Genomic DNA, 27,185 nt, shown 5'->3' with positions numbered 1-27,185 from the left:
TTGGACTTTGCCTTCTTGCTAGGTTTTTAGGTTGAATTCCTAAGGACTGTGTTGCTCAATGTATCTCAGCATTTTTGTTCTTTAGAATTTAGTCAAGGGTTTCTGAAATTCTTGCTGTTTACATGCTACTTATATTTGGGAGTTCATAACCCATTTCTCCCCTCCCTCACCAAGGAGGAACAAGTTCATTGAAATAATATGCCTTCTCCTGTCTTCCCTATATTCCTACAATACCTCACAATTCCATCATTAACTATATGTTTGTGGAGTTGTTTCCTACAGAGAGCAATGAGCAGTGTAAATAATTTTAAGTGCCCCTGAAAAGGATGGAAAGAGCTATGCTTTCATTTTAGAGGAAAAGAGTTGAGTAGGATTTGTACTCATTTGTTCCTTTCACTGGTTAAATTGTTGAAACATTGAAAACTATTTTTAAAGCACATTAGACTAAAGAGGCGGAAAACATGGCCCATCCAGATGTCAGCTGTGGGTAGTTCTCTAGGTAAACGAAAGTGGTACAACAATACAGGATGCAACTAACTTCTTACATCTACTGTACTCCCAGTTTTCAGGAATCATGAAAATGTGGGTGAGTCAGTTGCATGTAATTAAATATACAGCTTTAACCACACAGCTTACAGAGCGAACTTGTTAACTTTAAATATGAAAGATGTGGTTTTTCAATTCAGATATGACATGTGTAACTTTTACTTTCTGGCACATCAGAGTTGGAGCTTTGATGTTGCAGACAGTCTATTGACCCCCCCCCCTCCCAAAAAGTTCAACTTCATAAGTTAATATATGAAAGGTTTCTCTTAAACTTGTGCAAGGCAACCATCTGCCGGGTATTTCAGCAGAACAAGTTGTTCAGCATACCTTTCTGTGCAAAGGACTTGAACCAAAATTGCCTGAAGGGTTTTGTTGCAAATCTTTATAAATAAGCTTAGGTGAGAAACGCTTAAAACAGATGTTAAGTTACAGAAGCTGCTGTTACTGCAGTTATATGTGGGCATTTCACAATTCTCCAGTTTTTATCATTTACAGAATCTTGTAGCAACAAAGGGTCTAGAAAAACCTGATCAGATTCCCTGTCCGCATGCAACACAGGTCAATATTAACTAAAGTATAGGAATTTGGACACCAATTAATGTATAGGCATTTTGCTTCAACTAGATGCATGTTCCACCCCATTTCTCCCTTCCTCTAATGCACATAGATGAGAGATGGTATGGTGAGCATTTGCTACTCAGTGTCCTACCGCTTTGAATATTGATTTAAATGCGGGGTGGGCTGGGTATAAATAATAATTTATTTATTTATTTATTTATTTAAATGGGTCTTAATATTCTACCAGTCATTGCCAATGGGTTGGGGGAAAGAAGTGCTATGAAAAGATCTGTGATACTGCTATCATAATAGCAGCAATTGTACTGTACTCTCTAAGGTAGCCTTCACCAAACTAGTGTCCTCCATATGTTTTAGGACTACAATTTAAATATTTTTTTCTTGGTTTTACTGTTTTATCATTGGTACATCACTTTGAGGGTGGGTTTTTTTTTTAAACAATCAAGCGGTGTATAAATTTTTGTTAAATAAATAAAGCAATTCCGATCAGCTTCAGGCAGCTAGCTTGGGAAATACAATTTTCTGCAGCAAAATAATTTGCATAATTATGAAAATAGTGCTGGTTATACTTGGCAAGTTATTGGCATAATGTTGCTTGCTAATGTTTTATTCCTTTTTTAATGAGTTTGCTTTGAAGGGTAGGGTGAGGGAGAATTTTATTATTGGCCTCAAATGGTCCATATTGAAGTTTTGCTTTAAAAAAAGTCAGGTGAGGTTTTATGTGATGATTTTGTTCTGGTGCGTGTTATGTTCTGGAAAAAGTGGGTAGCCCCAATTTCCATACCATCATGGCATATTGATGGCTACAGCTAGCATAGAAATGGACTCATCCACTTGTTGAGCAACTTTTGCTAATTAAATCTTCTGCGTAAAGTTGTCCCTGTATGAACACATGTCCATTGTGTTCCTTCATGGGTATCATAATATGAGACACAACCATCCGCATACATGCAAACTATGCTTGGAAAGCCCCAACCACCCAACAATTCAAACAGCTGATATGCTTCTTTTGTGTTTCAGATCGAATTCCATTACCTAGGAATATGATTGAAAACAGCATGTTTGAAGAAGAACCTGATGTGGTTGACCTGGCTAAAGAGCCCACCTTGCATCCCTTGGAGCCTGACGAAGTGGAGTATGAGCCAAGGAGTTCTCGGCTCCTTGTCCGTGGTCTTGGAGATCATGAAATGGATGAGGATGAAGAGGACTATGAATCGTCAGCCAAACTTCTGGGAATGTCTTTTATGAATAGAAGCACAGGCCTGCGCGGTAACACAGTGGGCTACAGGCAGAGTTCAGACGGATCGTGTTCTGCACCATCTGTAAGGACCACAGTGATTTGTGCTGTTGTTCTTGTGATTGCTGTCTCCGTAATAATGGCAATCTACCTTCTTCCCAAATGTACCTTTACCAAAGAAGGCTGTCATAAGCAAAACCACACAATAGACAATATATATCCTTTGGCAACAAACGGAAAGCCCTTTCCATGGGCAAATTTTAGGCTACCAAGTGCTGTTGTGCCAGTACATTATGATATTGTCTTGCAGCCAAACTTAACCACTATGAAGTTTTGGGGTTCAGTCCAGATAACTGTGAAAGTCCTCCAGGCGACTTGGCATATCATCCTTCACAGCTCAAAACTTAACATTACCAAGGTAACTCTTTCTTCATCAGGCTCAAGCCAGCCAAAGCAAGCCGAGCTTCGGGAATATCCACTGAATGATCAGATTGCAATTTTTGCCCCCGAGGCTCTCCATGTAGGACAACAATATAACATCAACATGGAGTATTTCTCTAATTTATCAGAAAGTTACTCTGGCTTTTACCGAATCGCTTATAACAATGACAACAGAAATTCAACAAAAAGGTAAAGTTGGGAAATGATGTATTTCTACCTTATTTGTAATACCTGCTACCTACTCCTTGAATTTTTTCAAGTGATCTACATGCAGTGTACTGCCCAAGACGAAACTATAAACCTGGTTCAAATCTCTTAGTTGCCATAAACCTAGTAGATAGATTTGGGGAAGCTATGTTCAATTTTAGACCATGTGCAACATGGAGATGTTAGCATTGCTTTCCTTAACTGGATTGCTCTAAGAAATACTGAGAGTGTATGCAAAGTGTTTTGAATATTCAAGGCACTCCATAAAATGTTAAGTATGTGTTGAGAAGTTCAAGCATTCTGAACATGGAAAACTTCTTTTGTAATTTTTTGATGTTGCAGTTGTTGACTGTAGCCTTTGGGTCTGGGAATTAAACTTGCTAAAGTGTTTCTTCAGGAGTAAAAAGGAAAGTGTTCATCCTCTCCACTAGTTTTTGTTCCTTTAGGTAGAATGCAGGCATATATGTAAAATGTAAACTATGTTTGGTTTTTGTTATCAAGCCTTGATCAAAACCAAATTCTAGAATTCAATCTAGAATTTTTGTTTCAAAGCCAGATCTTTGTGTAGCTTAATCCATTAGGAGACTGCAGATCTTTTGCAGGGTACATTAAGCTGGGGCTAGTATAAGGAACCTAAAAGGTGCAGTGGTCGACATGTCCTTAGAGCTTGTTTACAGGTGGCCTGAGAAACTATTTTTAAGGTTCATATGCAATTATGAAGTAATAAATATACATCATAATAGATATGCAAATTCCAAGCAGGAGCTGCATTGCTTCATATTCATGTGATCCTAATGTCACAGTAATAAATTTGGCCTTTTTTTTGGTACAATTTTTGACAGGGTAGCAGTATTGCCTTTCCTGAACAAATGCATAGGGCTAAACAATTTCCCTTTTAAGTCTATTTTTCTCAACATCTAATGGCTAATAATGATAATAGCAAATGGATTTTTCTTTCGATTTTCATCAGGTGGCTTGCAGCAACCCAGTTTGAACCCTTGTCAGCAAGGTCAGCTTTTCCATGCTTTGATGAACCAGCATTCAAAGCCACTTTCCAAGTCTCCGTCAAGAGAGATAGTCAGCATTCTGCTTTGTCAAATATGCCAAAGGTAAAATCCTGCCATATTCTCGTTCGTGGGAGATGGGTACCTATGCTGCTGTGCTCCACTGGATATATAGCATGGGCACCTCTGGATGAAGGTGGTCCTCAAGGCCTCTCTTCCCACCCTTGGAATTATGCTGAGCTCATGCCCTACACTGCCTCTGCTCCTTAAGTGCTTTGAACCTGGCTGGAATGTGACCTTGAATTGTGGTGATGCCTCTTACCTGTATATGGAGAGGGAGGGGTGTGTGTGTGTGAGAGAGAGAGAGAGACCTCTGACACTTGCATGGTTGTAATGTAGCCCTACTGTAGAAAGTTAAGAGTTGGAACCACTGTCCTGCCCATGCTTGTCTCTGCCCGACCTCCCTGCAGGCCCCAGAATGCTGTCTATCAGAGGATCTAGTTACAGGTAAGTAGCCGTGTTGGTCTGACGTAGTCGAAACAAAATAATAAAATTCCTTCCAGTAGCACCTTAGAGACCAACTAAGTTTGTCATTGGTATGAGCTTTCGTGTGCATGCACATTTCTTCAGATATACTAAAGAAGTGTGCATGCACATGAAAGCTCATACCAATGACAAACTTAGTTGGTCTCTAAGGTGCTACTGGAAGGAATTTTATTATTTTATCAGAGGATCTGTTTCACAAGCTGAAAAAGGCTTTGAGCCACTGGTATATAATATATGCCTCAGAATACCAGTGGCTGGTGATCACAAGCTGGAGAACATCTTTGTGTTTTCTGTGTGGTATTCCCATAAGTATCTCATTGCCCACTGCCCACTAGGGGAACAGAATGCCCAACTAGATGGGACTTTGCTGTTGTATTCTTAATAACGTGCTCATGGTTGTTGGCACAAAACAGCAATTTAGTTCATCACATGACATGGCGTTCTGTGCTTTACCTTTGCTTTCATGATGCAGAAAAAAATATGAATATGTTGGCATTGTGTGGCTATAGGGAACTTGGAGACAAAAGAGCCATGCAAGGGCCAGCTGGATGCCTCTGAGAAGTCCACAAGCAGATTATGAAGGCAATAGCCTTCTCCTGCTTGCTCCCAGAAACTGGTGTTGCATTTGGCAAGCCCTGCACTTTCCACTGGAAGGTTAAATACAGTAAGGTCTGTGATTTTCCAGCTGGGAAATGTGGTACTTGGTTCTCTGTGCCGTTATGGTAGCTGTGTATAGATCTTTGGTTGCTATTTATGGTGCTGGTTGGGGTGAAATGGAAAAAGCACGGCAGCACCATTTTGCCCATGTTCTTTAAGACCCAGGAGACACAGAAGGTGAAGAACCTGTGGCACCAAGATGATGTTGGACTTCCAATTCCCATCAGCCCCAGCAACATCTGGAGAGCTACAGGTTCTCCACCCCTGCTTGAGACAAATGGAGTTGGGGAGGAAGCATCTATGAAATTGGTGGAACAGGGAACAGGACTCAGCCATAGCAATCAACAAGTCAGTTGAATCTCAGACAGGTGTTGGTGTTCTCTATATTCCCTATACCAAAGACATAAGTTTTTTGTCTTCTGGCCCTGGCCAGACATTTAAAAAAATGTGGTTTGAGAAGCAATCTGCAGATAGGATATCTCTCTGCAATGTGTCTTCTAGGGAGGCCCAACTGATGAGATATGAATCCGGGATTCATCATATTTGTTTTAGTCTGTTAGATATGTCTGTGTGTATCAATAAGTTAGCCTCATTCTATGTATGTGTGGTGATAGGGCTGCCGCATCAAAATTCTAGGGGCAAAAGTGGGAGTTGAACGTGTATGAGTTTTTCCTAATCATTTGCTTATCTTTTTTGCAAGCTATTCATGGCCTGTTTGCCACTGCTTCTTTGTCCATTCTGCAGCTTCAGCACCGTTTTTCTTTAAAAAAAATAAGAGCAGCTCGCTGAGGCAGCAGAGGTCATTCAAGGAGTGTAATGTCATGTAGCCATGAAGCTATTCAGGTTTGACTAAAGGATATTATGAAACCACATCAGAGTGAGCTCAGGAAGCGTTGCCTTCTGTCCAAATTGACTTTGTGGTGATAGCACAGAGCTAAATTGATTGTGTGACATCACTACAGAGCCAAAATTGAGAGTGTGTCCTAACTCTCCAGATAAACATTTCTCCCCTTTTCCAACTACTTTTCATGGAAACGAAAGAAAAAAGAGTGCCTTACCTGGGGGGGGGGGTGAAGTTTTTCATAAAAACATGTTGCCCACTATTTAGTTTCAGTCAGCATAATACTAATTGCACACCATTGGGCAATGCAGGCCTAGGGAAATATCGATATGCAACACTTAACATTTTGCATATTAATTCCAGTTCTAGCCTGTATATATTTTGCATGACTCTATTTTTGTTCCTATGTCAACACAGGGTAGGCATCTTTGAGCTTTACTCTTGCCCCAGGGCCTCTAGGTTTCTATTAAACACTTACATTTTGTTTGTGTTTCCAGAAAGCAACCAAATCTCTGGCAGATGGATTGGTTCAAGATGAGTTCTATCCAAGTGTGAAAATGAGCACTTACCTAGTAGCTATCATCGTTGGAAACTTGGCAAATTGCACTAAGGAAACAAAAGGGATTCAGGTATGTGTTCCTTTAGCTCTTGAGCATGAGCTTATTCCTTCTCAGAATTTTTCAGGAAGTGCCCTTGCTGTGAATTGAAGAAAGCTGTGTTCCCTCCCTTGTGTCAGCATACACGGTCTGAAGTAGGTTGTGGTTTACTGGCCTAGACCCACCAGAACCAACCAGCTCTGCTGCTGCCTAAAAAGGTAAAGGTAAAGGGACCCCTGACCATTAGGTCCAGTCGTGACCGACTCTGGGGTTGCGCGCTCATCTCGCATTATTGGCCGAGGGAGCCGGCGTATAGCTTCCAGGTCATGTGGCCAGCATGACAAAGCCGCTTCTGGCAAACCAGAGCAGCACATGGAAACGCCGTTTACCTTCCCGCTGTAGCGGTTCCTATTTATCTACTTGCATTTTGACGTGCTTTCGAATTGCTAGGTTGGCAGGAGCTGGGACCGAGCTACGGGAGCTCACCCCGTCACAGGGATTCGAACCGCCGACCTTCTGATCAGCAAGCCCTAGGCTCAGTGGTTTAACCACAGCGCCACCTGGGTCCCTCTGCTGCTGCCTACTTGTTTCAAATTACTTTGATGGAACCTCAAAGTTCAGCGAAACCAAATAAGCCACATAGGTGTATATTTGTGAATTGCCTCAGTGGTATTACAAATAAATAACCTTGCAGAAGGAAGAGTAGCTTCTTCTTTGGGTTGTTTTTCCTGGGTGTGGCCACAAACCCGCTGCTGATCCAAATATGAAGTTTTGTGTGTCGGAGCTGTAAACTCATATTTAGCTCTCTAACATCTCAGTTGGTAGTAGCAGCAGCCTGTGTGGTATAGCATATAGAGAAGCGGACACGGAGCAATGGATTCAAACTACAAGAAAGAAGATTCCGCCTAAACATTAGGAAGAACTTCCTGACAGTAAGAGCTATACGGCAGTGGAATTTGCTACCAAGGAGTGTGGTGGAGTCTCCTTCTTTGGAGGTCTTTAAGCAGAGGCTTGACAGGCATATGTCAAGAATACTTTGATGGTGTTTCCTGCTCGGCAGGGGGTTGGACTGGATGGCCCTTGTGGTCTCTTCCAACTCTACGATTCTATGATTCTAGCATAGTAAGCTATTGTGATGCTAGTGTTAGGAAGGCAGCTTTGCCTCACCACAGAGGCTGCTACTGCCAGTTGTGAAGGCAGCTTTTTGATTTCCCTCGTATTCTCTTTTTTTAACCTCTGGAATAATAACCACTTCTGCTGGTAGTTAGTAGTGGCTCATGGAGGTGGTGGTAGAAGCACATGCACCCCCCTGGGCTCATTGAGAAGACGATGGGGATGAGGTCAGGGGACTGTTAGGAGGGCAGTATTCATGCAGGGTGTGTGCACACCTGTGGGACAGCCACAACCAAATCAAAGGTTCCCTAAGGATACACAGCCACATCCCTGTCCCAGTACAACCGCTGGGAGGATTCCACTGCCTGCCCCTCTCTCCCTCCAACCATGAGCCACCAGTGTTGCCGGTGGTGTTACTCAGAAAGTAGCATAAAGCTAAAACATGAACAAGGTTGTATTTACACAGTAGAAGCTGTTCAGAACTTCGGAACTCTTTGGAAATGTCACGATGTTGTTTGCATTCTGTTTTACTGCCTTGTTTAACAAGTAAGCGCTAAGGTGGTAAAGGTAAAAGGACCCTGACCGTTAGGTCCAGTCGTGACCGACTCTGGGGTTGCGGCGCTCATCTTGCTTTACTGGCCGAGGGAGCCAGCATACAGGTTCCGTGTCATGTGGCCAGCATGACAAAGCCGCTTCTGGCGAACCACAGCAGCGCACGGAAATGCCGTTTACCTTCCCACTGTAGCGGTACCTATTTATCTACTTGCACTTTGATGTGCTTTCGAACTGCTAGGTTGGCGGGAGCTGGGATCCAGGAACGGGAGCTCACCCAGGCGCAGGGATCTGAACCGCCTTTGAGCTGCCTTGTGAATGCTGCCTTTGCCAACTGTTTTAGTAAAACTGTGTTCATAAGAGAAGTTTTCTCACTTAAAAACTATCAATGAAGCATATGCGTCTCGTGGGATTTTCTGTTTCATATTCTCTCCCCCCACCCCCACCCCTTCCCTTTCTTCCACTGGGATAGGTATCTGTCTATTCTGTGCCACAAAAGTTGAACCATACTGAATATGCCTTAGACACAGCAGTGAAGCTCCTCGAGTTTTATCAGAAGTATTTTAATATAACATACCCGCTTCAAAAATTAGGTGAGATGCTTAATATTCTTGTGAGTTTGCACCTGTTGTTCATATAATCTTATGAGTTTGTTTTTATTCTGGTTTTTAATAGTATAAAGGTAGAGGAGAATTAATCACTGTAACATGGAGAAATAATTAATTACATGACTAAAATTAAGTGGAGTCCTTGTTCGAGAAGGTGCGTATGTTTCCTATGCTCATTGAGATTTAAAAGCTACTTGTATTTATGGAATGTGTGAGACTCATTAAAAGTATAAAGAAAATCGGCATGGGTTTGCATGTGGCGCCACGATGTTAAGCATGGAACATGGACATGTTCCATGCGCTTAAAGTTCAGTGTGTTTGACTGGCGCTTTTCAAAAAATTAAATTTGCTAAGTTTTTTTTTCCATTTTAGTACTGGCTTATTTACGAACTGGTGCCTTGCTCTTCATCTAGACTTGGTAGCTCTTCCTGACTTTGAGGCTGGAGCAATGGAAAACTGGGGTTTGATCACTTTTCGAGAGACAACACTCCTTCACGATGACACAACATCTTCAGCCATGGATAAAAAGAGAGTAACAAGAGTGATTGCTCATGAGCTGGCACACCAGGTATGAAGGATCTCCCAATTTCTTCCTGTACTGCAGGATTTTCTCTTTAAAAAAAAATCATTGCAGTTCTGATTCATGCTGCTTACAAGAAAGCTTGCCTTTTCCCATTTCCTGCTAAAATAATTAGGCTGCATCTTTTGCGCCAGTAATAGGAAGTAGTTTCTCTCTCCCCTCCCCCTGATTCAAATGAAAATTACTGTGTCTTTGCACTCGTGATGGAGCAGTGCTTTTGAGGCAGCCTAGAGTGATTATATTTTCTCACGCTGCTAATTTGTGCAGACAGCATATAAGGAAGACTAAGAGCAACTGCAAGCTAGATTTTTTTAAATAAAAAAACACCCACAAAAAACTAATTTGACTACACGCTTGTAACACTTTGTACTAGGAGCAATGGAAAAGCATGATGGGGATATGAACTGCTGGTGTGCATTATGTGCAATTACCAAGTGGTGGTTGAGGGAGGGTAAAAATCAATGATATTTTTGTATTTTTAAAAAATCAGATTTTTAAAATTTAAATTGGATTTTTTTTTATTTAAATCTGATTTTTAAAATAAAATGCTTTTGGACGAAACATCTTTCTAAAGATAGTTTTATATTTAAGTTACATTATAGTCCAAAGGCTATTCATCACAAAATAAGGATTTGTTTTAAGTTTTTCATGTGTGCTAAAACTCAGTCTAAGTTTTTTTTAAAAACCGTTTAACCACATCAGTTAACAAACATGGATACATATGCTATAATGTTATTGTTTTAGTTAAATACATTGTTTAAATTGTTATTAAGAAAATGATAATTTTTTTTCATTCCAATAAAGTACAGCAGAAAAGTTGTCCAAATATAAACAGTTAACTTATTAAACCTCACAATTATTTCATAATTATCTGTCTATGTATTTCTAATAGTATAACCACATCAGTAATTTATGATATAACTGTAAAAACTACTCCTGAAAATTTATTATTCTAAAAATGAAACCTTCATCTGGTGGTAAATATTAAGATTATACCAGCAATAATGAGTCTTTCTGTAAAAAAAAAAAAAGAGAGAGAGATTTAAATCAAGTCTTACTGACTAGTGATTTAAATCAAGTCTTACTTGTGATTTAAATCAATTTGATTTAAACCAAATCCCCCCGGGGGAGGGATGTAAAATTTCTGTTCACAAGCACTCTCGCAGTTTAAATTAAAACAATTAAATGAGCAATTTTAAAAATATGTATATACAATATTTATTTACATTCAGATTTGTGTTTTGGGTTAACTGGGTGGTTAGGCCAATTTGCAGCAGCATGCCCCAATGAATGCTTCTGAAATGTTTGTTTCACATTCATGCACGACAAGCTGCCAGTATAAACATCTATGCAGCTGTAATGTGGTTTTCCTGAGTTGAGAAAATGCATGTAGCCCCACATGTCAAGGCAGTGGCAGGCTGTTTTATTCTGTTTCCTGTTGATGAAGATGATTGACGAAGACGGTTTGTTTCCCAATAACAAACCTTCTTATCTATCTTGCATAGCTCCTTGAACACTCTTTAAAATCTTTATTCTTATACATCTGCATTCATCTTTGGGCATGTTATCTAATAATGGGAATGTGTATTTCCTTTGCACTCTTAGTGGTTTGGCAATCTGGTAACTATGGAATGGTGGAACGACCTGTGGCTGAATGAAGGATTTGCCACTTTTATGGAAAACTTTGCCTTGAAGAAAGCCTTCCCAGAATTATATACTGTAAGTGCAGTGAACGGGTGTGTACAAAGTTTTTTTTAATCTCAGACTTCGTAGTTATACTTTTTTAAGGAGTTCTATTGTTCAAAGAAAGAAAGAAAATCCTTGCTTTTGAAACACTTGTAGTAAAATTCTAGCCACAGTGGAGTTTAACACACACACAGTTTATTAGATAGCTCAGTTGGTAGAGCATGAGACTCTTAATCTCAGGGTTGTGGGCTCGAGCCCCACAGTAGGCAAAAGATTCCTGCATTGCAGGGGGTTGGACTAGATGACCCTCGTGGTCATTTCCAACTCTATGATTATTTTTAAAGCATATTTAGGCTGCTTTTTAGGGCCTAACCCATTGAAGGCAACTTACATAATACACACCTGGAGTATGAGAGTGTGAGCAAAAGTGTGTGACAGAAGAAAGTGTTTTATGTCTGCATCTGGTGCTTATATGATGGTGACAATTAGAGGAATAGAGGCACATGCAGTTTTGTTTTCCCCAGCTCATTTTCGCTTGCCTACCATTGGTACATGCACTCCTGAAGCGTTGGTTAAGTTTGAATCCGGGCCTTGGGGTAAAATAGTTCCCTGATCCCAGTTTTTGCAGGCTTATAAACAAGTCAAGAATCACTTGGAGGAAACTGCACACATTGGTGTCCTGAAGAAATAAAACTTCACCACTTGGTGGTGCCAGATTGCTTTAAAGAATGCACATTTTCTCTGTGGGCAATGGAAAACTTGCCAACTTGATTTGCACTATTAACTGTCTTCTCCTTGCCCTTTTCTGCTCTCCTCATCTTTTGAAATGAATGGTCACCTGGGGTTGAACCTGGACATTGTGTCTGGGCCTCTGCATCTGAAGTGTTTGCCAATGGACGGTGCATTGTGGAACAGGCCCTAACAGTTTATGTAGAAATCTGAGTGTAGAATGAATTATAATAGACAGCCCTATGGCATTTCATAGCTTACCTGTTTCAGTAAATTGTGAAGTGGAAACATAAAATGTAGTCCATATCTTCTAGCTAAAGTGCACAATCTAAAATCCAAATCGGCTGTAGTCCTCATACTGCTAATCTAGCTCTTGCTAACACCTTGTTCAATATTGCTCTGGCTCAGTATTTCGATCTTACGCATCATATGCTGGAAAGCAAGTTTCAGCACACTTGGAAATAAATCCCACTGTGTTCAGGAGAGCTTGCTTCCTGGTCATTATGTTCAGAACTGCATTATTGGTGTGACTTTGGGGCGGGTGCTGTTGCATTCAGATCCGGCTTGCAGATTTCCATGGGTATCAGGTTGTCCACTCTGAGAACAGACTGCTGAACTAGATGGACTGTTGGACAGGGCCAGTTGTAAATCTTCAAAGGCACACCAGTATCTAGAAGGGATTGTGTACAAGATAAACTATTTCTCCAGATCTCCGGTTCTGATAACAGTACTTACAGTCTGGTCAAATTCCTCATGTTAGTATCTACTTGAGTTCACTCAAACCTTTTCCTGTTCTTTAGGATTACTCTTTTCCAAATCTGCAATTCAAGACAATGGAGAAAGATTCAATGAATTCATCTCATCCCATCTCCCTTGCCGTCCAGTCGTCGGAGGAGATCGAGCAAATGTTTGATGCCGTCTCCTATATCAAGGTAACTTCAAAAGTACTGGCAAATGTGCTTTCAATAAAATTAAATGCGCTTGAAAAGTTCGCACAAGTATGTTTCAAATCACATTTCTGACGTGGGCAGCAGCAGGTCAGGCCCTGAAGGGAGGGGGAAGTGTTTGCAGGGTGAGAGGACTATATAATGGAAACCTTTCACACCAACATCAGCAATTTTTAATCAGAAATTTTAGCTCAACAAGAATTGGTTAGAAACATTCCCTTTCCTCAGTGGAGGGGGGGAAATGGAATGTTGTTTCTCACATGCGTTTGCACTGAAATATCAATCCATTGTTTCTGAGCATTTTAAGACATGACTAGAAGATCAGATACACTTCATACACTTGCTGTCCTTGTATCCATTTTCAGAATGTGATTCAGGGGTAGCCTTAAATGCTTTGAATTCCAACTCCCATAAGACCCAGACAGCATGGGCAGTGGTTGGGATAACAATAAAGAGTTGTGCTCAGATATATCTGGAGGGCCGGAAGCCCCCCATCCCTGGGATAGTTCTCTGCCTTCATCAGAGTTCAAAACTAACCAGTTAGTTTGAAAACAACATTTGAAAAGTTTCTTCGAGCTATCCATGGTTACTCTTTGTTAACTAGGGTGTTTTACCATATTGTCTTACATTGAACGTAACCGAAAGACTTTACAATCTGAACGAAAAGGAGAGGCATTGCATGCTCTTTTTGTAGTTCATGAAAATCTTTAATAAAAAAATATTTTAAAAGCCAGAAAGAAGAGAGGGAGGGAGGCCACAAATCTCTGCCCCCCCCAATTATTTAACTGTGGTTAAAAGGATGACATCTACACTAAGCCATCATTTATAAATATTTAGATTGAATTTTGCTAGTTCCTGTTTTCAGTTGATTCTCATAATTATCCACTATAAAACTCTTTGTTTCTAAACTTCTGTTTTCCTTTTTTGTAAACACTGTTTTGATTCAAAGAAGGAGCACTTTGCTTAGGTTTAATGCAGTTTTGATAAAAATCAGACTAGATGCAACACTGTTTCTTTTCACAAGGTGGGCTTTTGCAAATAAAAGGCTATTCATACACACCCTTGAATATTTGTAGATGTATAAAAGGGAATTGGTATCTGTATAGACGATGACTTTGGTAGATATACATAATGGTTTAAATTCACATAATAAATGTGTAGAAAGCAGATGTATGTGAACTGATACTTTTTCATCTGCTATTTCCAATCAGTCCCAATCATTTGTGGCCAGATCACATCTTGTTCAGATTTGAGGAATAGCTGAGACCAGCTTTTACCCTCCCATCTGTAAGCATGGCCAGAGGTGAAGTTTCGTTCACATCTCGAGCTGTTGATATGGAAGGGAGGGGAATTATAATATTGGGGGCACGTTATCCTTTTTGAGCCCTTATCTTTATATTCAGCCATCCCCAGCTGCTTGTGATCTTGAGGCCCTGCAGACATCTGGAAGAAGGAGAGGAGGAACACATACAAAAACATGGTGGAAACTAATTATATAACTCCCTGTGGCAGCCTCTTCTGTAGCCATTTCTGTATTCCTGGCTTTAACCACATGGAGTTTCTCCATTCCTGATGGTCGATTACTTAGCTTTCCCTTCCTACAGTTTCCACAAACTAGTACAGTGGTACCTCTACTTACAAATAACTCTACTTACAAATTTTTCTACTTACAAATGGAGCTCCGTCCACCATCTTGGATGCGGTTTAGATAGGATTTTTTCTACTTGCAAATTTTTAGATAGGGTTGCTTCGACTTACGAATTTTTTCTCCCAATGCATTCCTATGGGATCCGACTTACATTTTTTTTCGATTTACAAATGTGTGTTCGGAACGCATTAAATTCGTAAGTGGAGGTACCACTGTATTCAGAAGCATACTTTCTCCAACTGTGGAGGCAGTGCAGGGCCATCATGGCTGGTAGCTACTGATGTTTTCTCCATGAATTCGTTGTAATTTTCTTTTAAAGCTATCTATATAGTGGCCCAAGTACCTTTTCCTCAGAAAGGGGTGGGGGGAGCCAGTTGGTATGCTCTGTTGCAAACGGAAACTGAAAACATGGCCATTGCATTTCAGATAGGTACGTGATCTATCTTTCTCCTTACAGGGAGCTTCTCTCTTGTCCATGTTGAAAAACTATCTCCACAGTGATGTCTTCCAAGCTAGTATTCAGTTATATCTGCATGACCACAGCTATGGGTCCACCCAAAGTGATGACTTGTGGGATAGCATGAATCAGGTAAAACTCTTGGACTAGGGGAGGGGAAGTGAACAAAGGTTTATTGATGTTACTTAGGTTGACCACCACTGAACTGTTCTGCAAAGTGTGCCATGATGGATTTTACTGTGAGCTTATCCACATGTCTGCTTTTCCTGGCTCTTCCCCCTGGGAACACCCACTGAATCGGAACAGGTGTCCATTGGTTTTTTCTGTGAATTGACATTCTGATTCAGCGGTAAACAGTGGGTTTTGCCTGGAAAAGTGATGGGACAAATGGGGGGGGGCTGCTCTGATCTATGCTTAGAAAGCTTAGGTCAAGTGGGAAACTTCTCAGACCTCTGCTTTCTATGCATAGGACAAGCCCTGTCCCCATCAGTGCCACAGTAATCAGCATGAAACCATAGTAGAGTGGCAAATAGCATGTTTATTAATATATATCATTTAGTAACCCTGCAATTTCAGAGTCAACCTTTTCTAAACATGGGTTCTCTTGTACCTTAACGTGCCAAAAGGCAAGAATGTGAACACAGCAGTAGAAAAATTATTTCTTTGCCTGCATACATGAATTGTTTTTAATTCGATTGTAATTGTTAGCCTCTCTGAAAACCCTTGTTTATTGTTGAAGTGTTGTTTAAATTTATTTAAATAAAATGTGTACATGTACATAACGCGGTCAAATATTATTCCCATTTTGCAGATAGGAAGCTGAGCAAGTTACTGAGCCCAGAGGCTCTGTATAAGTCTGGCAGACCATTCTTACTAGATATAGGTGACTGTTCCCCTGATTATCTTGCAAGGGGGGAGAAAAGAGGGACCCAATCTGTGGGTGGAATTCACTCTCAGAACTCTGGATCTAAACCAATCACTTAATGTGGCTCGGCAGGATTTTCTTTTCCTCACTTGCCCCATTCCCTGCCTGCCCCCGCTCCGAAAATCAGTAAATAATAACAAGAAACATTCTGTGGCATTTAAAATGTGTCTGTGGGAGGGGGCTTATTATGTGTTCGTATTTTTCTGTTGTGAACCGCTCTGTGGTCTTTGGATAAAGGGCAGTATGAAAACTTAATAAAGCGCAGTATATGAAAATCTAATAAATAAATAATAAATGCTCAGTGGATGTTCAACCATTCAGGAATGTGCTTGTGAGCACAGCTTGAAAGCAGAGGTGTAAATAGAGCACTAAAATGGCTGCAAAGTTGATGTTTGCTTGCTCTCTTGTTGGGTTCCACAAGTCCAGTGTTTCTCAACCTTTTTTGGGCCACGGCACACTTGTTCCGTGAAAAAAATCACGAGGCACACCACCATTAAAAAAGTTTAAAAAATTAACTCTGTGCCGCCCTGTATTATAATTATGACTGTAAGAAACACTTGCCAAATATTGCTTTCCGGCGGGTCAGTGTTGCGTATTGGCGGCCGCCAGGCTCGTTTGCACTGAGCCTTGGGAAAGAGGAGGAGAAATATTGCTTTCCGGTGGGTCAGTGATGTACATTGGCGGCCGCCAGGCACGTGACAATGCAAATCGCCCTTCTCGTCGCCACACGTCGCGGCACACCAGCCAGCGTCTCGCGGCACACTAGTGTGCCGCGAAACAGTGGTTGAGAAATGCTGCACAAGTCTATAGATAGCCTGCCCAGCTTCTTGCTCCCTCTCTCTTGCGAAAATGATTGCCAGCTTGTTTTAGTTTTCCCCCAAATACAGTAGATTAGAAGAAGTACAGTGGTACCTCTACTTACGAATTTAATGCATTCCGAACGCACATTTGTAAGTCGAAAAAAATTGTAAGTCGAATCCCATAGGAATGCATTGGGAGAAAAAATTCGTAAGTAGAAGCAACCCTATCTAAACATTCGTAAGTAGAAAAAATCCTATCTAAACCGCATCCAAGATGGCGGACAGAGCTCCGTTCGTAAGTAGAAACATTCTTAAGTAGAGTTATTTGTAAGTAGAGGTACCACTGTAATTAGTAATGCTCTGATTTCGGCCAACAACCAAAAAGCAGCCTGTGGCCTTCAAACAACTTCTGCCTTTAGTCCTGCTCGTTTTCCTCATGAAGAGGTAGATTAGGCCTCCTTAAGACAGGCCTCTCTTTAGAAAACTGAGCCACATCCCAAATAAAATTTTCTGAAATTAAAATTTCAACTCTTAAATGGGAAGTTTACTGTGTTCTGACCGAAGATCTATGGTCCTTTTCTGTTGTCTCTCAGAAGGACAAGGAGATCCCTCCTAAAGATGACCTGCAATTTAGTACTGTGACTTTTTCTCAGTTTCTTGCGTTTCTCAAACGCTTCTACTGCATATCTGAAGCAGTGTGGAAATAGGAAGGTAGAGTTCAGTTTCCGAACTACTTTTTTAAAATAAAAAAATGGGTCTTGTATTATCAAACTAACACTGATAAACTTGGCAGTTACAATTCTCTTTAACGACTTAAAACCCTGGTTTCACCAGGGTCGTTGTTTTAGTGAATTGATTAGGCAGCTATTGGCGGTATCCCATAATACATTCTTCCTCAAAAGATTATTTTTCCTGTGCTTTCCTAGGTGATAAATGACACCCGTGTTGATATTAAAAAAATCATGAAGACCTGGACTCTCCAGAAAGGATTTCCTTTGGTGACTGTCAAAAGAGAAGGCAAACAGATCCATCTGCAGCAGGAGCCATTTGTGCACAATGTGGAACTGGAAAATCAGACCATACCTGCCAGGTTTCTTTCTTTTCCCCCTATATTTAAATCCGGGTGATTTAACTCTGCCGACAGTGTTTTAGCTTACGGGGTGAGGCTTCCGAATGCTTACACTGTCGATGGAAAATAAATCCACTGAGGTGTGGTGTAAATATCAAGCTGAGTGATGCACAGTCCAGCACATCTGCCCAGGTTGGGAGAGAACAGCTGGAAATGATGGGAGCATGTTGGAGGGGTCAGTTGGAGAAGAGTAACTCGCTCACCTTCTAGTATACCTCAAATCTGTTTTGAAACACGTGGATTAGAGGTGGAGTGACAAGATAGAGATGGAAGGTAGGAAGAAGACACTTTGGGATATGAAGGTGGGTTTATACCGTCCACATAGGAGTGTCTGGGTTGCTGATGAATCTGTTGGACATAACCTCCACTCTTTGCTGTTCTTTTTACACACTGATTATATCAACATTTTGTGGCAGAAACCTAGTTCAAGGAAGTATATTTTTCGACTAGCCAAGATTGTTGCCATTGCCGGGAAAGGCAAGTAGATTAAATTGGGGGGGGGGAGCATAAAAGTTTGTGCCTTAAAATAAAGGTGGAGTATTAAACTGGAGGTGTTTTGTACATTCCAAGTTGTACAAAAGTGCAAATGACTTGCATTCACCCTCCCCGCACACTTCTTATGGTGTGTAAAATGGAAAGTTGGAATTGCTGAACTTCTCTGGGAAGTTATGCTGGGAAATGTCTTGCATTTAGAATGATGGCCCCAATCTTGTGAAGAACAGCTGAGGTTCCACATGCAGAGTCGTTTTTAAAATCTAAAACCCATGTATCAGCTCTTAAGTAAAAAGAGGGGAGGTGACTACTCTGATTTTTCATATCTTTTTCTTTGCCTGAAACACAGAATGGCCCAAATATTGTATAGTTTGAGAATTTCTTAACACGTCACTGCTGATTGTGGCAATTGAATGACTTCATGGAAAAATAAACTTTTGTTATTTGAATGGCACTTAAAGCCAATTGCTACTCACGAATTTATGCAGAAAAGCAGAATGGGAGGAGAAAATTGATTGATTTTAAGTGTCTTGCATACCGTGAACATAAGAGCTCCTTGTAGATCTGTGGTTTTGTGTGTGCATTTGTACAAAACAGATTTGCTTCTACAAAAACAAATTGCGTGGTGAACCTGTAAAACAGGCATAGGCAAACTTGGCCCTCCAGATGTTTTGGGACTACAACTCCCACCATCCCTAACCACTGGTCCTGTTAGCTAGGGATGATGGGAGTTGTAGTCCCAAAACATCTTGAGGGCCAAGTTTGCCTGTGCCTGCTTTAAAGCACAAGATTTGTAGGCACAGGTTTGGTCTTGATTTTTATAACTACCCTCAACTAATTTTGTTAAGTTTAATAAACAATGCTTCTGCACACAAACGTAGGAAGGACTATCAGTACCTGTTTTTTTCTTTAAGTTACAGTGCATAAGCAATCTTTAACACTGTGTAAACACTTTCTCCTCTTCCAGTTATTTGTGGAGCATTCCTCTTTCTTATACCACCAGCAATGGCACCTTGCCCTTCAGTTCTTACAATTATTTGCTACAGCAAAAGTCAGGTATGTATGTTTTTGAAGGCTTTTGTCTTCACAGATGGTAAATTCAACCAATGCACAAATACGTTCTTAATGTGGAATAGTTTCCAGAGCCAAATGATGAGCATCTTTCAGAAGCAACATCATTGATCTTTGATGGCTAGTGTTGGAATAAGGGTAGGGGTTTAATTTCTGTAAAATAAATGGTCAATGTTCAGAGCTTATAGTTAAGAAAGTGCATATGCCCTCATTATTTTGAGTCTGCAATACAATTCATTTACTTCATTTACATAATTCATTTACATTTGAAACACTTTTTTTGTATGGATAGGAAAGTGGGGCATACCAAAATGATTATTTTCTTAGTTGTAACATGCTAAGCATTTTAGGATTTTAAACCTCTGAACTAGTACAATTTCTGTAGCAACTAAATTCTGTAGCTTCTGACTTGTTATATCTTGTCTCTGTTAATTAAGAGTACATGCAAGTCCTGCTTTCTGAACACCATATGCTCCCCAGAAAATTGTTAGGCAAGCGTTTGCATGGGCTGAAATAATTTCTGTTATTTTCCAAGAGAACATTTTAAATCCATACTTTCTACCTGAAACTGCTGCAGCCAATCAGAAGGCAGATAAAGGAAAAATTGATTTGTCCATTCTCTCCTGCCCCCTGATTTGTCCAATCTTTCTCCCTTCCTCCATAGTTTCTGCCCAAAATGGCTCGTGGCCATCAGCAAAACACAAACAATTAAGGAAGTGGGCAAACTTTATCTGTTTGGATATCTGAATCGGCAGTTTGTATAGTGAGGTTTAGGTATAATTCTTTGTGTTCAGATAACAGAGATTTTGGATAATGAGTATTCTGATAGCAGGACCTGTGTGTATTTCTGTCCCTCACAGAATAACTGTGGCCAATAAAAATTTGTCCTAGATTTTTAGCGGTAGTAATCTTTTTACATTTGGATACATTTACCCCCCTCCATATCATTTAATTTTCAGGTGCATTTTATTTGAATAGTGTTCCCTCTTTGACTTTACTAGTGCTCACTTCTGATTTGGCTCTTTATGAGCTGGCATAGGTTAGAGCAAGGAAATGTCTCACATCATCATCATCATCATCATTATTATTATTATTTACTGGCGATACTTGTATATGACTTTGGGAACTTGAGAAAGTTGAAGCATAACATGGTCAAATTACTTTTTAATAGGAAAGCATTGGTAGGATTTGTACCCTGAAAAATGGAATATAAATAATTGCAAGAAACAGATAGTTTAAATTGTGTTAGCTTCTGGTGTCTATAGTAGATAATTTTTAACCAAGATTGCAACTGAAGTTTAGAACAAGAGACTTTAAAATATACATTTCTCCAGTTTGGACTGATTATGAGCCAATCTCTTCAAAGGTCAAACACAACTTAACATTAGTACGACCTTCTTTCCCTCAGACATTCACGTGGTAGCAGCAGTGAGGAGTAGCTGAAATGGCCTTCATTTGTTAGGTGCCAGGTTGCCTAGAAATTGTAGCTTCTTTTAGGTCCTTAGTAAATTGTACTTTCCAAAAAATCCTGCCACCAAAGCATATTCTCAGCAGCATCCCAGCACCAGGATTTACGGAAAGTAATTTCTCAAGGCTTATATTTCTTGACAAGGCTTTGGAAACCTTGGAAATCTACGATACCCTAGAAGTATATTGTCTGGGACTGTGTTCCTGTAGCATCTAGGGGCAAATGAAGACTGAAGTTTTTCTGTACTGCTGCCAGGCAAGGCTTTTATGTTTTTGTTGTTTTGCAGGGGTTGGGAAGGCCTCTAAGCCTGCTCTCTTTTCTCAATGGATGAGGCAGCTCAGGAGGGTTTAGAGAGGAGGCTTTGCATTCCCAGTGGCATCGGGAGTCTAGTCAAACCTAAAGTCCGGAATGGGTCTGAGCTCAAAATGAACTCAATGGTCCATCATGAGTAGTTGTTTTTTTAAACCAGGTTAGGATGTGAAAAAGCAAAACTAGTTCATCTAAATTGGGGTCTTCCAGCTGCTTTTGGACTGCAGTTTCCACCATCCCTGACCACTGGTCCTGCTAGCTAGGGATGGTGGGAGTTGTAGTCCAAAAACAGCTGGAGACCCAAGTTTGGGAAACCTTGATCTAAATGAATAAATGCTGTTTAGCCCGAAAAGGACTTATGTGACTCTCAGCTAATTAGTGAGCTGTTCTCCTTGCACGCCTCCCTTGAGACCGAACAGTTCTTTGATGTGTAGCCTAAACCTACCTTCTGTTTGCCTGGAGGTACATTCTTGGATAGAGCAGACCTGCTTCATGGTAGAAATTGGAATTAAGTTTGTAATGGATAGCTTTCTGTAACCTGGCTCCTCTAAAATATAAAAGGATGGGGCAATGGTGCCAACCACAGAGACTCAAGTAATTCACTTCTGGACAGATGCATTTCTATAATTGAAAACTGGTTTCCAGGGAAGATGAAAGCAGTGTGTGTTAAAAATATATACATATCCCACTGCCAAAATCCAGGCTGCTGCATAGTTGAGAAGTTAAATATGCTAATGAAAAGCAGTAAACCTATTTTAAGGAGAAAAGGTTTAAACCAATGCCATCCACAACATTTTCTGGAAAAAGCACGCAAAAATGTACTGTTGGTAGGTAAGTTGGCTTACAAAATATATCTTTGTACCGGGATTAACTTTAGAAAGCTTTATACAAGGATGGGATTCCTCTCCCCTTTTTTATATAGTGTGAGGTGAAATGCAAGACTGGATTCAACACATTAATATGCCTATCAAATGTGCTAAGTTCTCTGCAGTTGATTTTTTCCCTGGCCCATGTGGACATTCAGCAAATAAATAAAACTGAGTACTTCCTGTCACCTCTGTAGGTTGAGAGGGAGTGATCCCATGGGACGTCTCTCCAAGCATTACTGTTAATAGCCTATCAACACAGTATTAACTTTGGGAATAGGTTGTGTGCATCAGATCTTGTGATGCATCACATTTCACAATACGCCTCCAGCTTTAGTTATTTCCTCTCTTCCCTTTTACACGGCTGCTGGGCAGTTTGCGTAGGTATTTTGCTATGTTGCCGTGTGTAGTGACATGCAGTAAAGGCACATTTGTCCAATGAAGGCTTGCCATGCACACTGTGATTGTCTCAGATTGAGTGTTGATAGTATTGGCTGTAAGTCAGTTGTAGCTAAGAGGTGCTCTGCAGCTGTAATCATTGGCTGGCTCCTACTGCTCCCAGTAAAATTTAGGAAGCTTCTTAAATGATGCCAGTGAAGTGTTATTGCCCTGATGTACTCCTAGAAATTTGCAAATGATCCGAAGACTGAATCTATTCAGTGCTTTCTTTCTTTCTCTCCTCCTTTCCCCCCTTCCTTAGATACCATTGACCTTCCAGGTGAAACACAGTGGGTGAAATTCAATGTAGACTCGAATGGTTACTATATTGTACAGTATGCGGAAAACGACTGGGCTGCTCTAATTGACCTGCTGAAGACGGAGCCCACTGCTCTGAGTTCCAGAGACAGAGCCAATTTGATCCATAACATTTTTAATCTGGCAGGGTAATTCTTTAAAGTTATTACATTGAACTGTGATATATCCTTCTTCAAATCCAGAGTTTTAAGAACAAACCTTCTAGGAAAGGGGTGGGGAAGCTTTTCTGGCCCATGGGACAGATCTTTATCTCTCCACTGCTGGTAGGCAAGGCTGCTCATCTGTCAGTCACCTGGAAGTCCAGGTTGTTGGGACTTTACTGTGCAGTGGTGGGCTAGTTAAGAGCCTTTGGTTTCAGCACAATTCCATGCAAACCCCTTCTGATCCAGTAATTGGGTTTTCATGGAAAACCCTGCTAAAAGGGAGGTTCCCCCCCTTCATTTTAGCAGGTGATGCAGGGTTTAAATCCTTCTGCTTTGGCTGCATGTTCCTGGTTCTTGCTGGGAACAAATGCACACAGCCATTGCAGGATTTAACCCTTCCTTCTGCCCATCTGCTGATGTCACGAGTGGGCAGGTTATGTGGTTGGGGGAAATGACCTTGTGGGTCAAATTGGACCGCCTGGTGGGCCAGAGGGATAAAGGAGAACCTTATCTAATCTGGATGTGTTAATTATTTTTTACCTTTGTTATCCTAGATGTTCACTGTTGTGCATAACGAAACTCTTTAAGTATGAAATTGCAAAGGCTTTAGTTTAGGATTCTTTTGTTAAAGGCGAGAAATGGCGAGTTTGCAAGAAGAGTGAAAAATGCAGGAATTTAGTCCAGTGTTGTTTGATAGATCTTAACAGCACTTTGGATTTTGGGGGCTTATCAATAGAATGCTATAATGAATCGAACTTATCATCTGTTACGGAGGTTTTGCCTCCAGAATGAATGAATGTATAAATCTAATAATATGAAGAAATAAAGCAAAACTATTTTATATTTGAATAACTTATATCCTGTACCACAAACAAGGTCTTTTACATTTGTTTAGGCTCGTCAGAATGCTTGACAGTATCTTGTTGTCATTGTTTTTGATGCCCCCTTTAGATTAGGAAAGGTGTCTTTGGCCAAAGCCTTTGACCTGATTGACTACCTAGTGAAAGAAAACAGCACTTCTCCAATCACACAAGCATTGGACCAAATGAACCGTATCTTCAACCTAGTTGAAAAAAGAGGAATGCAGACCCTTTCAGCGAGAATATTGGTAAGTTACTGAAAGTAGGCAGGTGGTGGAAGCTAGATATAAAGTTCATACTAGGGCAAAATAGTTTGTACTACATGGAAGGACAATTTCTAAATCATACTGTTTTCTTGTGATTAGTGTTGGAATATTGGATGGGTTGTTTATGAGCTTTCCATTTAAAAGCATGTTGTATTTTCTCAGTATATGTAAATGCCATTTGTAACTTCTGAACCCCAACTGCAAAGAGATGGATATTATTATTATTATTATTATTTATTACTCTGCTCTGTAATCATATACCAAAGGAGGAGAACGTCTATTCGTGTCCATCCCAAACAAACCATTTAGTCTTCAAGGTGCCACAGCATTTTTGTCTGTAACATTTCAACGATGCAGAAAGCATACACCTTAGCAATCAAAAAAATTGGTTCTACATGAATCTGCTGGTTGTTATTATTATTCAATGATAATGTGGAATGTGTACCTAGCAGAACTGTCACTGTTTCAGCTCATGAACTCTGCAAGCCAGACAAATAAAGATTTTATTGAAAGGGGGGTTGGGTTAAAAAAAAAGTCTTATGAAAGTGAGTTAAAAATGGTGTGACTGGTTTTATGTGCCTTTTAATATAATTCATATAGATTTGAACTAGCCTATTGATCCGCAGGTCATTCAAAGACTCATTGGGCTCATTTTGGTGCCAGTTGAGATTGAGCACATGTAAGACAGTGAGGAAATTCTCTTCAGAACTGAATGGCAGACCTGCCAGAATGGAGCATTAGATACAGGAGTGTTGCAAGGAGCCGTGTGATTTGGGGGGTGTTTGCAGTTTATAGTCTCCAACCTAGCACAAGCTTGTTGTAACAGAGTTTGCATAGTGATAACTTTTCCTCTTTATTCTCCAGCATAAGATGTTACAACTATTTAAAGACAAGATTAATCAACAGAAATGGACAAGTGATGGCACCCTTTCAGAACAAGAGCTGAAGTCAAGTCTGCTAACCTTCGCCTGCACCCATAATTTGGAAAACTGCAGCACAGATGCTACCAAGCTATTTAATGAATGGAAAGACTCCAGTGGCACAAAAAGGTAAAACACAGACTTGCTCCTTGGTTCGAGTGCCTCTTGCGTACTATGGCATTCAGAAATAGTTTTCTATTACATAGTCTCAATGCAGTCAAGCATCTTGCAGCCTGATGGGTTTAAATAGAAATATGGATCAGCATCTCTCACAGAAGTGGCTCACCCGGAGGGCAAAAGTGCAGTTATAGCCTCCCTTCAGTGCTTAATGGTAGGCAGTGGCAAGACGGGAGGGTGGGCTATGAGGGTGCGTAGATGGAGCTGTTGCTGTGGTTTTGCTCCCTCAGGTGAGCTACTCATGATGAAGCATTCCCCAGCTTTATATCAGGGGAAGAGAACCTGTTCTGGCTTGTGGGCCAGATTCTCATCTCTTCATCTTCTCACAGACAATATATGAAAATTGGCTGGAGCAGCCTTCATGTCACCCACCTGACATCACAGTGGTAATGATCGTCGGGACTTGAAAGCACCACACAGGGCTTGCAAAGAGCCCTCCGTGGTGCTTTCGAAGTCACACTGATCAGGTTTGAATCCTGCTTCTGCAGGGATCAGCTATGCAGTCCAACTCCCCATGGATGTCTCTACCTGCCTCACTCCTGATGTTTCATAGGCTTCTTTGCAGTGGGTGGAGAAGCTTTGTGGCTCCATGGGCCAGATCCTTATCAGGATCTGCCACAAGGGCCAAATTTGACAGGTAAGTGGGACCTCCCACCTGTCAATCACATGTCATTTGGACAATAATAATAATTTTATTACTTATATCCCACCCATCTGGCTGAGTTCCCCCAGCCACTCTTGGATCACTTGCACACTTAAAACTCCCAGGGAACCGTTTGGAGGTTTAACAGGGAACTGTGTGAAGACGTGCAAAAGACTTTGCATATCTCCCCACACTTCTTCTTCAAACCCTGCTTGTTGGAGGTTTAAAGGGGGGGGCACACAGACTTGCAAAGGCTTTAGGGCAGCCTCCACACTCCCATTTGAGCTTCTGGAGGCTCAGGCCAGGAGCAAGGGAGCTGTCTTAAAGCCCTTTGGAAAAGCGCTGTTTGCAGCAGCCACCTCCTCTTCATTGAAATGTGGTAAAATAAAAAAATTCCTTCAGTAGCACCTTAAAGACCAACTAAGTTTTTATTTTGGTATGAGCTTTCGTGTGCATGCACACTTCTTCAGATACAGTGAAATGGAAGTTTCCAGGCACTTATGTAGAGAAGGGGTGGGGAGGGGTGGGGATGGGGAGGGGGGATCACCCAGAAGGGTCTGATCTGGGTGATCCCCCCTCCCCATCCCCACCCCTCCCCACCCCTTCTCTACATAAGTGCCTGGAAACTTCCATTTCACTGTATCTGAAGAAGTGTGCATGCACACGAAAGCTCATACCAAAATAAAAACTTAGTTGGTCTTTAAGGTGCTACTGAAGGAATTTTTTTATTTTACTTCGATCCAGACCAACACGGCTACCTACCTGTAATTGAAATGTGGGAGAGAGTTACCCCTCACACTACTGCCCACCTGCTCGCAGCAATGGTTAGAGGAGAAGTGGTGAGGAATGGCTGCTTTGCAGAGAGCTGGTCCTTTGCGAAAGTGCTCTTTATAGCAGCTCTGCTTTTCCTTTAAGTGAGTGGGTGGTGATAGGGAGTCCCCCACCACTTCTGCCACACATACAAACACACACATACCGTGTTTCCCCCTTTTTAAGGCGTAGTCATAAAATAAGCCATAGCAGCATTTCTAAGCATTTGAGAAATATAAACCGTACCCCGAAAATAAGCCATAGTGATAGGCGCTGTGCGGAAGAGATCACTGAGCTCCCCGAGTCAGCAGCAGCAACGCCGGCCGCAGCAGTGTTTGCTGAGTCCTTTCTTGCTTTTGGGACTTGGTTACTGTGCTGGCTTGGGATGGTGTGTGTGCAATTGCTGTTGCTGCTTCGTGTTTTTCAGCTGGATTCTCTGGGTTCTAAGCACTTTCCCCCGTTTGTTTGTGAAGCAGCACTCGGCTGCAGCCCCTGCCTCTCCCGACGGCTGCATGAATGCGAGGCTGGATTTGATCGCTATCTCCTTTTCCATTTCTTTTGTCTTTGAGCACCCGGCCC

General features: G+C 41.1%; 1 protein-coding gene across 2 annotated transcripts in view; it reads left to right on the top strand.

Moving 5' to 3' along the window:
• LOC118076743 (leucyl-cystinyl aminopeptidase) overlaps nucleotides 1–27,185 on the top strand; it is a 44,254-nt gene that overhangs the window by 6,755 nt on the left and 10,314 nt on the right. For both annotated transcript variants that reach the window (XM_035099701.2, XM_035099702.2), the window contains exons 2-14: nucleotides 2,143–2,989; nucleotides 3,978–4,116; nucleotides 6,553–6,684; nucleotides 8,789–8,909; nucleotides 9,338–9,492; nucleotides 11,110–11,223; nucleotides 12,720–12,851; nucleotides 14,972–15,103; nucleotides 17,623–17,786; nucleotides 19,285–19,373; nucleotides 22,732–22,915; nucleotides 23,882–24,038; nucleotides 24,921–25,105. In XM_035099701.2, the coding sequence (XP_034955592.2) occupies nucleotides 2,143–2,989; nucleotides 3,978–4,116; nucleotides 6,553–6,684; nucleotides 8,789–8,909; nucleotides 9,338–9,492; nucleotides 11,110–11,223; nucleotides 12,720–12,851; nucleotides 14,972–15,103; nucleotides 17,623–17,786; nucleotides 19,285–19,373; nucleotides 22,732–22,915; nucleotides 23,882–24,038; nucleotides 24,921–25,105 (2,551 nt within the window). The remainder of the gene's footprint in view (nucleotides 1–2,142; nucleotides 2,990–3,977; nucleotides 4,117–6,552; nucleotides 6,685–8,788; nucleotides 8,910–9,337; nucleotides 9,493–11,109; nucleotides 11,224–12,719; nucleotides 12,852–14,971; nucleotides 15,104–17,622; nucleotides 17,787–19,284; nucleotides 19,374–22,731; nucleotides 22,916–23,881; nucleotides 24,039–24,920; nucleotides 25,106–27,185) is intronic.

This window comes from Zootoca vivipara, chromosome 11, assembly GCF_963506605.1.
Source record: "Zootoca vivipara chromosome 11, rZooViv1.1, whole genome shotgun sequence".
In the NCBI taxonomy this organism is placed as follows: domain Eukaryota; kingdom Metazoa; phylum Chordata; class Lepidosauria; order Squamata; family Lacertidae; genus Zootoca; species Zootoca vivipara.
Note: the sequence above shows the minus strand (reverse complement) of the source record. Positions and strands in the feature narration are given on the sequence as shown.